Source organism: Felis catus, chromosome E1 (assembly GCF_018350175.1).
Source record: "Felis catus isolate Fca126 chromosome E1, F.catus_Fca126_mat1.0, whole genome shotgun sequence".
In the NCBI taxonomy this organism is placed as follows: Eukaryota; Metazoa; Chordata; class Mammalia; order Carnivora; family Felidae; genus Felis; species Felis catus.
Window position 1 is genome coordinate 9,487,068 of NC_058381.1, and position 12,799 is coordinate 9,499,866.

The 12,799-nt window shown below is 43.8% G+C and overlaps 1 protein-coding gene and 1 long non-coding RNA gene across 3 annotated transcripts; one reads left to right on the top strand and one right to left on the bottom strand.

Annotated features, from left to right (window-relative positions):
* Nucleotides 1-1,157: 1,157 nt before the first annotated feature.
* UBB (ubiquitin B) lies at nt 1,158-3,138 on the bottom strand. Of its 2 annotated transcripts, none has more exons than XM_003996309.6 (2): nt 2,989-3,138; nt 1,158-2,242 (listed from the first exon to the last, which is right to left on the bottom strand). In XM_003996309.6, the coding sequence occupies exon 2, from the start codon at nt 2,234-2,236 to the stop codon at nt 1,319-1,321; it is 918 nt and encodes a 305-aa protein (XP_003996358.1). In that variant the 5' UTR covers nt 2,237-2,242; nt 2,989-3,138; the 3' UTR covers nt 1,158-1,318. The 2 variants fall into 2 exon arrangements, with proteins under 2 accessions (XP_003996358.1, XP_023099491.1); XM_023243723.2 differs by lacking the exon at nt 2,989-3,138 and adding an exon at nt 2,707-2,730.
* A 155-nt stretch (nt 3,139-3,293) lies between these two features.
* LOC109494207 lies at nt 3,294-9,513 on the top strand. The gene is made up of 3 exons (XR_006589333.1): nt 3,294-4,587; nt 4,714-4,854; nt 8,694-9,513. It is a non-coding gene; the product is annotated as an uncharacterized LOC109494207 (long non-coding RNA).
* Nucleotides 9,514-12,799: the final 3,286 nt, after the last annotated feature.

Consider the following 12,799-nt stretch of genomic DNA (forward strand, 5'->3'; position numbering starts at 1 on the left):
CGGACGCTTAACCGACTGCGCCACCCAGGGGCCCGATGTCATCTTCCAATAGTGAAATCCTTCCAATCTAATAGCAAAAAGACATTCCCTTAAGTCCAAGAAAGGCTTTTTTCATTAGTACCTCCAAAGATTTAATATAGCTGTTTTTGCCTTTTCTGGCCCAGTTTATTACCACCCCTCTAGAATGAAGTATTAATTCACTCAAACAGCCCATCAAGTGGTTATTTCCAGGGTCTAATTTACAAAGAAACCCTGAGTTCAGTACTCCAGTTTAGTATTTTATGCTCCAACTTCATCAGATTTCTAGGGCAGGAATTTTACAACTATTGCTGTGGCGAAGTTCCCAAAATCATGCAAGTCATTCATTGTCGGGTATACCTGGACTACCAGACCTATTTCTAGAATGTTCAGCTGCTCCTTTATGACACACCTCAGTGGAACTAAGGTGTTTTCTCTTAACAGCAACACCTGTAATGACAAGTTCTTGTACCAGAAAAGTTATTTTCCTATTACAGTGTAAACTTGAGAAAACCAAGAGGGCTTCCAACTTCTTCCCCCTCCGTGTACTCCCAACACCCAATTTTGTCCCAAGCTGAAAACCACGTTTATTTACTCAAGTTCTATTGCAGGCACTGTAAAGGCTAAAGAGAACTATGGCATTGTTAATAAAGGGTATCCTGTTCTCTACATTTTTATTCAACTTTTTTCTAACAATATCAGAAACTACTAGGGGTGTTAATGTGACTCGATCTCACGGTTTTGAGTTCAGGCCACAGACTGGGCAGAGAGCTTACTTAAAAAAAAATCACAATACTTGACACCACAATTCAGCAGCCTCAACAAAAATTTCATTTTTCTCTACAAGGATCGATCAGGTCAACTATTTGAGGGGTAGGCAAGTTTGCTTTCCCTCAATAGGCCTCCAACGAATTTTTAATTGTACTGCACTTCTGAAATGGCTTCCCATTACACCAGAATCTTATGACCTTTAACAAAGGACAAATTTCCCGCAACTCAAAACACCTTTTCCTTCCCAAGGGGACTGACTTTGGTGAAAATGACCTTCTGAAAGCTAATCCCCCTTCCTTGAAGGGACCCTTTTAATCAGATAGGAGCCCCCCCCCACCGTGTAATTTCACGACACACACCAAATATGCTACCATGCAACAAAACTTTTATTAACATTTTGAACAGCTATTGAGAAAACCAGTATTTCAGCAATTGCTGAAACTGGTAATTTCTAAACTTAAACTGGGGCAAATGGCTAGAGTGCAGAGCAATGCCATCATTGGGCACTATGAACTTCAAGACTGAAGAATTAACAGCCACCCCTCAGACGAAGAACCAGATGGAGAGTGGACTCTTTCTGGATGTTGTAATCAGAAAGAGTGCGGCCATCTTCCAGCTGCTTGCCCGCGAAGATGAGCCTCTGCTGGTCAGGAGGGATGCCTTCTTTATCTTGGATCTTGGCCTTCACGTTTTCGATGGTGTCACTGGGCTCCACCTCCAGGGTGATGGTCTTGCCGGTCAGGGTCTTCACGAAGATCTGCATACCGCCCCTCAGACGCAGGACCAGGTGCAGGGTCGACTCTTTCTGGATGTTGTAATCAGAAAGAGTGCGGCCATCTTCCAGCTGCTTGCCCGCGAAGATGAGCCTCTGCTGGTCAGGAGGGATGCCTTCTTTATCTTGGATCTTGGCCTTCACGTTTTCGATGGTGTCACTGGGCTCCACCTCCAGGGTGATGGTCTTGCCGGTCAGGGTCTTCACGAAGATCTGCATACCACCCCTCAGACGCAGGACCAGGTGCAGGGTCGACTCTTTCTGGATGTTGTAATCAGAAAGAGTGCGGCCATCTTCCAGCTGCTTGCCCGCGAAGATGAGCCTCTGCTGGTCAGGAGGGATGCCTTCTTTATCTTGGATCTTGGCCTTCACGTTTTCGATGGTGTCACTGGGCTCCACCTCCAGGGTGATGGTCTTGCCGGTCAGGGTCTTCACGAAGATCTGCATACCGCCCCTCAGACGCAGGACCAGGTGCAGGGTCGACTCTTTCTGGATGTTGTAATCAGAAAGAGTGCGGCCATCTTCCAGCTGCTTGCCCGCAAAGATGAGCCTCTGCTGGTCTGGGGGGATGCCCTCCTTATCCTGGATCTTGGCCTTCACATTTTCGATGGTGTCACTGGGCTCCACCTCCAGGGTGATGGTCTTGCCAGTCAGGGTCTTCACGAAGATTTGCATTTTGACCTAAAGCGTTTAAAGGAATAAAAGGTTAGTGTACCACCACAGGATCTTTAAGTTACTTACATAAACAATTATCCAAAGGGAAGTTAACTTCATTCTCTGAAGTGCCTTGACCGTATTAACCTCTCTCACAAACCTCTCGACTTTCAGTAGCCTCAAATCAGGCACTGAATATAGAATCTAGTCAAGGCTTTCAACTTAAAGACGATGAAGGACCAAAAACATTTTCAAAGTTTCCCGTTCTTTCTTCGCTAAATCGTCTTCCTTCCCCACCCCATCCCCAGAATTCCCCCAAAACCTAAGCATAACACGTAAAATTAAAAGCAAACTAAAAAAAAACAAAAACGAAAAAAACCTTCCTAAAACTCGAAAAATAAAAATTGCTGTTTAAACGGAAATGAGGCGGGACGCTTTCACCGCGTTGGGATTCAAAATCTGTAACAGTTTCAGAAACCAAGCTAGACCACCTTTTTTCCGCCTTCCCCCCCTGGAGCAGACACGATGGAATCTCCATCGGTTAAGGGTCGGTTGGTCTCGGTCGGCGCGCGCGCGCGAACCGCCCCCGCTCCCTGCACGTAAACAAGGCCGACTCTTCCGGAAAGGCCCGGCGCCGCGGCGCCGCGTCACCTCGCCCTCCCCTCCCCCAACCCCTTTCCCTGAGAGCCACCCGGACCCCCAAAGCTGCCAGCCTGGTCTCGCTTAGAGCCCCTCTCCACTCCTCCCAGGTCTCGAAGGCCGCGGGCCAGTACCTGGTAGCGAACGCAAGGACACCGAAGACAATCTCGTCCGGTCGCCCCGACACCGACACACACCCAGCGCTCCCAGCCGCTTCTGAACGCTCGCGGCTCCGCGGAGCTGGAATTTATGCAGCGTCTGTTGCGTGACTCATCACTGCTTACGTAGCCGCCGTGTCCGTACGCTGCTGAAAGTAGTTCGCTCGGCCCCACCTCCCGCAGCCCGGTTAGGCCCTTCCACCGAGCCCCAGGTTCCTCAGAGGCGAAGAAAGGACCCTAAAACTTCAGCTCCCCTCTCTTCCAGGTGACCCTTCTCCTCCCTTAGGAAAAAATCGGAACATTATCAGGCGGATGGATTTGAGTTAAGGGGACCTTCCTCGAAAGCTCTCGAAACTTCCTTGCGGCGGCGGCGCTGATTGGTGAGGCGGATGAAGGCGAGGCCGGTGCTGATTGGTGGGAGACGCGGCGGCTCCGTTGTTGCTGGGCTCCGTGCTGGGGTGGGTAAGCGCGGACGTTGCTAAGTAGCTCAGTGCGCGTGCGCCCCAGAGGCGCGCCTTCGCGAGAGAGGTGTACTTCCGGCCGGAGAGGGAGGAGGGGGTAATCGACTCCCGCCTCCGAAGTCCCCCCGTCCCCGCACTAAATGTTGGGTGTTCGGGCCTTAAGTGAGGAAAAAGCCTCCTCTGCGGTGACTTCCCCGGGAAGGCCGCCCCGGTTCCGGTTTGGGTGGCGCGGCCCGCGCTGGTTTCTGCCGGCGTCTGCCGGCGTCTGCAGCGGAAGCACAAACCCGCCCCCCACCCCCAGTCTTAACGCGATCCCGCCCTGGTCGGTTTTAGTTTTGCGCTTGGTAATGGCGGGGTTGAAGAGCTTTAATTACACTTGTTTATTGGAGTCAGAATGCTTCTGTCCTTCTCGATCCCCACAAGGGCTCCGAGGAGAGTCAGTCATCTAGACTCTGGTGGTGGGAACCTCTGCGGGGCCCGGGCCTCCCAGCGCCTTCAGGCCCGGAGAGGCGAGGCCCCGGCTCCAGGTGACACGGGGGCGGGCTTAGGTCTGGCCCCCGCGAAACCCGCAGTCTCTTTCCCTTCTGTTTCACCAAACTCTGGTGGGGAAAAAGAGAGATGCAAATTAGGGAGCCGAAGACCCGCTTTGAGAGCTGACGAGGAATTCGTGTCCAAGAAAGTAATAGCTCTCCCATTAATGTGTGGTGTTCAAGCGACACTAAAGGCGGAGGTAGCCGGCTAAGGCCACTCTGGCTGGTTTCCCTCCACCCTGGGTGTGGCCCCGTGTCCCCCTAGGAGATAACCCGAGGAGCGTGAGTAAGGCAGGGAGGGGCGTTGGGACCTCGGGGATACGTGGCCCGGTGTCTGAGTCACAGAGACGGGGATGTAAATAAACACGCAAACGGCCGTTTGTGTCGTAATAACCAATCTCAGTAAGGAGTGGTCTAAAGATTTGCACATTAACACAAATTAGCTAGATATCACTTAGAAAAGTCATCAAATCACAACATTTCTAAGCATAATATTAAAAAACTGTGTCGATGACCTTGCACTATAGACAGGTATATTGAGGAGTTAGCAGACACCTTGACAGTCTTGAGTGAACTAAAACTTGGTAAGATCTACTTCCTGGAATAACAGAGATAAAAATAGTTTCTTTACGATCTGCAAGTTCATTTTGGACTCGGAGGTGGTTGATGAAATGTTTCTTTGACAAAGTATGAATTTTCATTTTTGTCAGACTCACAATGGATCTGAACTTGTTTCAGCAACTAGCATCTTCTCCTGAGTCATACGTGTTGGTGGGGAGAATAAACGAGAATGGAGATCACCTGACTGATAGGATGACTTAGTTCGGAGTTCCAGCAATTGCCAGAACCAAGTGAGTCATACAGCTTCCTGGTTTAATGTTTTCCCAAAGTGGGACCTTCGGTGACCGCCACAAAGCAAAACGTTTTCAGAAGGATGACAGGTGCTGTCCTTGTAAAACAAGGTGAATTTTTTATGGTCTGTTTATAAATGAACATTTTTAGTAATCGCATCCTTTCTTGGTAGTAAACTGTAAAAGACAATTTGTAAACAAATTAAGAAATAGAATGACAAAATCAGAGATCAGGGATTTGGTAATTTAGCACGACACCTGGCATTGTGTTCAATATATGTTCGTTCGGTGAATAAAGTGCAATTTTACCTTTTTTCAATTGGGGAAAAAAAAATACCCCAACTTTGTGACAGCCTTAGGCACCAAAGTGCAAAACAAAAAGTCACCACTTACTTCTCCATAGTCAAATGGTTTTTGCCTAGGCAGTTCCTTTGGAAAAAAAAAAAATTCTAAGTGATTTTACTTGGCTAGATGTCTTCTTTTTTTTTTTTTTAACTTTATTTATTTATTTTGAGAGAGAGAGGGAGAGAGAGAATTCCAAGAAGGCTCCTTTGCTATCAGCAAGGAGCCTGACATGGGGCTCGATCCCACTAACTGAGAGACCATGACCTGAGCCGAAATCAAGAGTCAGATGCTCAACTGACTGAGCCACTCAGGTGCCCCTTGGCTAGATGTCTTTTAATAAAAATCTGTGAGGGGTGCCTGGGTGGCTCAGTCGGTTGGGCGGCCGACTTCGGCTCAGGTCCTGATCTCGAGGTCCAGGAGTTCGAGCCCCACGTCGGGCTCTGTGCTGACAGCTCAGAGCCTGGAGCCTGTTTCAGATTCTGTGTCTCCCTCTCTCTGACCCTTGTTCATGCTCTGTCTCTCCCTGTCTCAAAAATAAATAAAACGTTAAAAAATAAATAAAAAATAAAAATAAATAAAAATAAAAATCTGTGAGAAGACTGTGGTTCCAGTGATAAATTCACAATTGTTTTCTTGACTTTATCAGCTGATATTTAAAATACGGAGTTAATATGTGGTTTGTCATTTCCTAGTTTGGCTATTCATGTCAATAGAATTATGAGACTCCTGATTTACTACCAGCAAGTTAGAAACTTTGATGTTGGATGTCCAAATGAACATGGAGAAAAATTCTGTATTGTCTTTACATTGGGTCTTAAAATTATGAAATATGTCCATTATAAAACAGCTACTTTAAAATGTTTATTATGGAATATTACATAAATGAAAGTTGGAGATAATATAACCAGCATCATATAACCAACACCCAACTTTATTAAATCTTAACATTTTTTATTTTGCTTCAGTTTTTTTTTTTTTTTTTTTTTTTTTTTAGTTAATGTATTTAAAGTAGGCTCCATGCTAAGATCAAGGGTCACACATTACCTACTGAGCCAGCCAGGCACCTCACTTTAGCTTTTTTTTATAGCAAAAAATATACACTATAAAATTTAACATCTTTCCATTTTTAAGTGTATAGTTAAGTGGTATTAATTATATTTCACATTATTGTGTTAGAGATCTCTAGAATTTTTTTTTGTCTTGCAAAACTGAAACGTGTACTCACTTAAGAATCACTCCCCATTTCTCCCCACTCCCACAACCTAGTAACCACTATTTTACCTTACACTACTTTAGATACCTTATAAAAGTGGATTCATACAGTATTTGTTTTTTTGGTGACTGGCTCATTTCATTTGGCATAACATTTTCAAGGTTCATCCATACATGTGACAAAATTTCCTTGTTTTTTAAGGCTAATGGTCCATTGTATGTATATACCACATTGTGTATCTGTCCATCTGTCTATGGATATTTGGGTTGCTTTCACCCCTTGGCTATTGTGAATAATGCTGCAAGGAATATGGGTGTGCAAATATCTCTCAAGATCCTGCTTTTAGTTCTTTTGGATATATACTCAGAAAGGGGATTGCTTTATATATTGCAATTCTATTTTTAATTTTTTGAGGAGCCTCCATGCTGTTTTCCATAATGGCTGCACCATTTTACATACCCATCAGCCATGTGCAAAGGTTCCAGTTTCTCCACATCCCCACCGACCCTTGTTACTTTCTTTTTTTCACTACTTAAAAAAATTTTAACGTTTATTTATTTTTGAGAGAGAGGGAGAGACAGTGAGAGCAGCAGAGGGCAGAGAGAAGGAGACACAATCTGAAACAGGCTCCAGGCTCTGAGCTGTCAGCACAGAGCCCTACGTGGGGCTCGAACCTATGAAATGTGAGATCATGACCTGAGATGAATCCAGACACTTAACAGACTGAGCCACCCAGGCACCCCAACACTTGTTAATCTCTTCTATTTTTTTATAATGGCCATCCTGATGGGTGTGAGGTGACATCTCATTGTGGTTTTGATTAGCGTTTCCCTAATGATTTATTTACTTTTTAAAAATAATTATAGATTCACAAGAAGTTGCCAGAATAGTAGAGAGAGATCTTATTATGCGCTTCATCCAAGTTTCCCTAGTGGTAACACCTTACATAACTACAGTACACTATCAAAAGCAGGAAAATAACATTTGTATGTTCTACAGACCTTATTCAGATTTCAGCAGTTTTATATGCACTTTAGTGTGTGTGTGTGTGTGTGTGTGTGTGTGTACATAGTTCTGTGCGGTTTTGTCACTTGGGTAAATTCATAACCACTATGATCAAGATACAGAGCTGTTTCATCACAAGGATCCTTCATGCTACCTCTTTATGGTCACAGGATTCTCCCATCCCTTACCCCCAAGCCCAGGCAACTGCTAACCTTTTGTTCATCTTTATAATGTTGTTATTTTAGAAATGTTGGAATCACTCAATATGTAACTTTTTGACAGTAGCTTTTTTGCACTCAGCCTAATTCCCTTGAAATTCATCCAAGGTGTTGCATATATCAATAGTCGATTCCTTTTCATTGCCGAGTAGCATTCCATGGTATGGATGTACCACAATTGGTTTATTTATCCACCTACAGATGGACTTTTTTTTTTTTTAATGTTTATTTTTGAGAGAGACAGAGTGTGAGTGGAGCAGGGACAGAGAAAGAGGAGGCACAGAATCTGAAGCAGGCTTCCGGCTCTGAGCTGTCAGCACAGAGCCTGACGCAGGCCTCGAACCCACAAACTGTGAGATCATGACCTGAGCTGAAGTCGGACACTCAACCGACTAAGCCACCCAGGCGCCCTATACAGATGGACTTTTGATATATTTCCAATTTTTTACTATTAGAAGTAAAGCTGATATACACGTTAATATACACATTTTTTTTTTGGTGAATATGTTTTCATTTCCCTGGGACAAGTACCCAGTACTGTAATTGCTGGGTCATGTGTAAGAATATGGATAGGTTTTTAAGGAACTGCTGAGCTATATTCCAGACTGGCTGTACTGGTTACACTCACACCTGCAACGTATGGGAGATTCTCTGCATCCTCACAACCTTTGGGTATTATCGCTGTTTCTTTTTATTTTAGCTATTCTAATATACATATAGTGATATTTCATCATAGTTTTAATTTGCATTTTCCTAACGATTGGTGACCTTGAACATATTTTCACATGGTTATTTGCCATGTGTGTATCCTCTCTGCTGAAATGTCTGTTCATGTCTTTTGCCTGTTTTGTAATTGGATTGTCTTGGCTTTCTGCTGTTGTGTTTTGGAGGTTTCTGGTATATTCTTGATACAAGTTCTTAGATATGTGGCTTGCAAATATTTTCACTCATTCTGTGAGTTTTTACTTTTTTGATTGTATCTTCTGAAATACGAAAGTTTGTTATTTTGATGAAGTCTCAACACCCTATCTTATACCACATTTCCTTCATCTCTTTAGAGATTATCTCCATTTGACTTCGGCAGTGAACTTTGATATCACTTGAAGCTGGTTGAACTCTTAAACTCCAGGATTCTTCACTCAGAGCCCGACCTGTCACCCTTCTAGCTTTCTTTCTACCTTGTTTCTACTACATCTGCTGGGTAAACTTTCTAAGACCTCCAGTTCCCCAGTTTTCTGTTGTCTCCCCTCAACTGTTGGTTCTTTTCTTTAATGGATTGTGCTTTTCCTGCTAAGAACTCTTCATCCAGCCCAAAGATTTTCTCCTGTGTTGTCTCTACACCTAAACCTAAAATCCATATCAAATTAGTTACTTTTGTATAAGGTGTCAAGTTTAAATTGAGGTTGATTTTTTTTTTTTTTTTTTTTTTTTGCTTTTGGATGTCCCGTTGCTCCAGCACGGTGGAAACACTGTGCTTCCTCCACTGAATTGCTTTAGCATCAGTTTCAGAAATCAATTGGTTAGGTATGTATGGATCTGTTTTAGTTATTGTGGTCTTTTTAAGGGTTGCATTTGCTTTTTCTTAAAAAATATTCTATTTATTTATTTTGAGAGAGAGGGAGTGCGAGCAGGGATGGGGCAAAGAGAAAGAGAGAATCCCAAACAGGCTTTGCACTGCCAGCACGGAGCCCAATGTGGAGGCCGATCCCACAAATCCAAGCTGAAATTCAAGAGCCAGACAAAATCAATGACCCAAGACAAAATCAAGAACCAGATGTCCAACTGACTGAGCCACCCAGGCACCTCAAGGATCCCATTTTCTTTTTCTTTTTTTTTTTTATTTTTTTAATGTTTATTCATCTTTTTTGAAAGAGAGAGACAGGGGCGCCTGGGTGGCGCAGTCGGTTAAGCGTCCGACTTCAGCCAGGTCACGATCTCGCGGTCCGGGAGTTCGAGCCCTGCGTCAGGCTCTGGGCTGATGGCTCAGAGCCTGGAGCCTGCTTCCGAATCTGTGTCTCCCTCTCTCTCTGCCCCTCCCCCGTTCATGCTCTCTCTCTGTCCCAAAAATAAATAAACGTTGAGAAAAAAAAAAAATTAAAAAAAAAAAAGAGAGAGAGACAGAGCACAAGCAGGGGTGGGGCAGAGAGAGAGGGGGCACAGAATCTGAAGCAGGCTCCAGGCTCTGAGCTGTCAGCACAGAGCCTGACGCGGGGCTTGAACTCCGAAACCGCGAGATCATGACCTGGGCTGAAGTTGGACGCTCAACTGACTGAGCCACCCAGGTGCCCCAAGGATTCCATTTTCAATGCCAGTCATTTCTTTTCCTTCCCAGAGATAGTATAATACTGAATTTGATGTTTTTGAACCCCACGCACCTTTTTTTTTAAGTAGGCTCCACACCCAATGTGGGGCCTGAACTCATGACCCCAGCATCAAGAGTCACATGCTTTACTGACTGAGCCAGCCAGAGGCCCCAATCCCAGGCACCTTTTGAAGCTGATACTATACATTTATGTTTCCATAAATATTACATGTTGCTGTAGACTGTGTACCCCCAAAATTCGTATGTTGAATCCTAATCCCCAGTGTGATTGTATTTGGAAGTGGGCTCCAGACTCTGAGCTGTCAGCACAGAGCCCAATGTGGGGCTTGAACTCACGAACCTTGAAATCATGACCTGAGCCGAAGTCGGATACTTAACCGACTGAGCCACCTAGGTGCCTCTTGCTTTCAAATCTTTTGGGCATATACCCAGAAGTGGAATTGCTTGATCATATGGTAGTTCTAGTTTTAATTTTTTGAGGAACTATCCTACTCTTTTCCATAACACCACCATTTTATAACAATAAAAGCATTATCATTGTATTCGTGTGTATTTAGGTGGTATACATAGGAATAAAATTGTGGGATGCTATCTTCAACTTTACTAAGTTTTGCCAAATTGCTCTCCAAAGGGATTGTATGAATTTATAATCTCACCGGCAATGTAGGAGAATCCCACTGTTCTATATATTACTCCATATCGCTTATTATTTTCAGAATTTAAAGTCTTGCCAATCTGGAGGCACCTGGGTGGCTCAGTCGATTAAGCATCTGACTCTTGATTTCAGCTCAGGACATGATCTCAAGTTTCATGAGATTGCTCTAACAGCACAGAGGCTGCTTGGGATTCTCTCTCCCCCTCTCTGCCCTTCCCCTGCTCGCTCACTCTCAAGGTAAGTAAACTTGAAAAAATTATTAAATTCTGCCCATCCAATGGGAAGATTTCTTTTAGAAAAAAGTATTTATCAAGTCCCCTCCAGTTTATTTTGTACATATGAGGCCATTTGTTTTCAGATGGGATTTGACTATAGGGAAGGAGACACTTTCTGAGGCAGGTGTGACAGTTTGATGGATTTGGTTACCACAGGTCCATTGGTTTGAGGCGCTTCAGGAGCCTCTTGGGACAAACTGTAAGAGGCGGTGAAATGACTTGTCGCTGTTAATGGAGGGATGCGAGGGTATCAGCGAATGTTGGGTGAGCTCATACCAACAAATTGCCTTTGGTTCTCATTTTAGAATTTGGCAATTATGTCAAACTTATCAATCAATTCTTTGAGTAATCTCAGGCGGTATACCACAGCAAAAAGAGCATGAGATTTGGGAGCAAACCTTATGTTCTCAACTTTTTACATCAGCCCCTTGACTGTGTATTTTATTTCACATCTTCAACCTTTAGTTTCTCTGTCTGTAAAGAAAAACTGGGGACCAGGCGTCATTCTAACTTGTCAAATTGAGTCTCAAGTTTTGGCAGCTCACCGAGCAACTGTCACTTCCATCCCTTTTTCTTTGCCTTTTGTTTGGTTTCCTTTGCTCTTTACACAAACGGCCTTCGAAAGACTGAGATTTTCTTTTTCTCAATACATTTCCAGGGAATTCCCAAACCTTGTCAATAGACCAAGAAGCAGTAGTTGGCTGTCTCAATCTCCAAACCTGTTAGGAAACTATATTACACACCCAAAATGGACTAGACAATAGTAGTTACTGGTTTCTCGGATAAATAAATTTTGTACCATCCCCTTAGATTCAAGTAACTATTCTTCATTTCCTCTACTGATTACCAGTGACTACTTCCCATTTGTTTTTTAGGGTCATGAACTTATACTGAGATTTCAGTGACATTTTAAACTTTTATTTATTGTGTCTAATAAATGGAATTTATTTGCTGCCACACCAAAGAACAATAGCTAGACAAAAGATGTAGATGGTTTTGTAAGTTGGTGTGTTGTTTTTGTTGGCTTTGTGAACATTTCAACATGGATTAGATTTACGGTGAGAGCTGTCTTGGAAGCAGGCCTTTGCCCCATTTTGCTGTTGGAGGGGTTGGTTAGTACATCTAATACATAAGACAACCTCTGATACATAAAGGAATTTCCTTATCTCACATCCGAAATACAATGAGTATGTTTGCCTTTGTATTAAAATTTTTTTTTAAATTTTTTTTAATGTTTATTTATTTTTGAGAGAAAGAGACAGAACATGAGTGGGGGAGGGGCAGAAAGAGAGAGGGAGACACAGAATCCCAAGCAGGCTCCAGGCTCCGAGCTGTCAGCACAGAGCCCGACGCGGAGCTCGAACTCACGAACCATGAGATCATGACCTGAAAGGAAGTCGACGCTCAACCAACTGAACCACCGAGGCACCCCTAGTTAGCCTTTATATTAATCAGTTCTCAGTGGTGTGTATTTTCTACAACAGATTTATATTCCATTATAATTCTCCAGTTCTTTCCAGGCACTGGATGCTCTTGAAGTCTGAATTCTGAGCGAAGAGAAAAACACTGGTTCTGCTAGTTCATTCATTCAGCCAGCGAAAATTTGTTGTGTGATTTCTGGGTATAGGAGGCATTGGGATTGCTGACTGAGACAGGAGGTGGGCTCCACCCAGGAGAGTCCTGGTCTTAGGGCTAGCCTTACTGGTTGTTGTGAGCCCTGAGAGTGGCTACCTCAGCGAGTTGTAGGATTCAAGAAGTTCATTTATATGAAGGGTCAAGAAGCAAGCCCCGCACATACAGAGTGCTTGATAAATATTAGCTACTATGATCAATCTTGAAGAGCAAAAAGGGCTTAGTGCTTAAAATTACAAACTGGTCTGAGTTGAAATCCTAGCTCTGCCGTTTACTCAT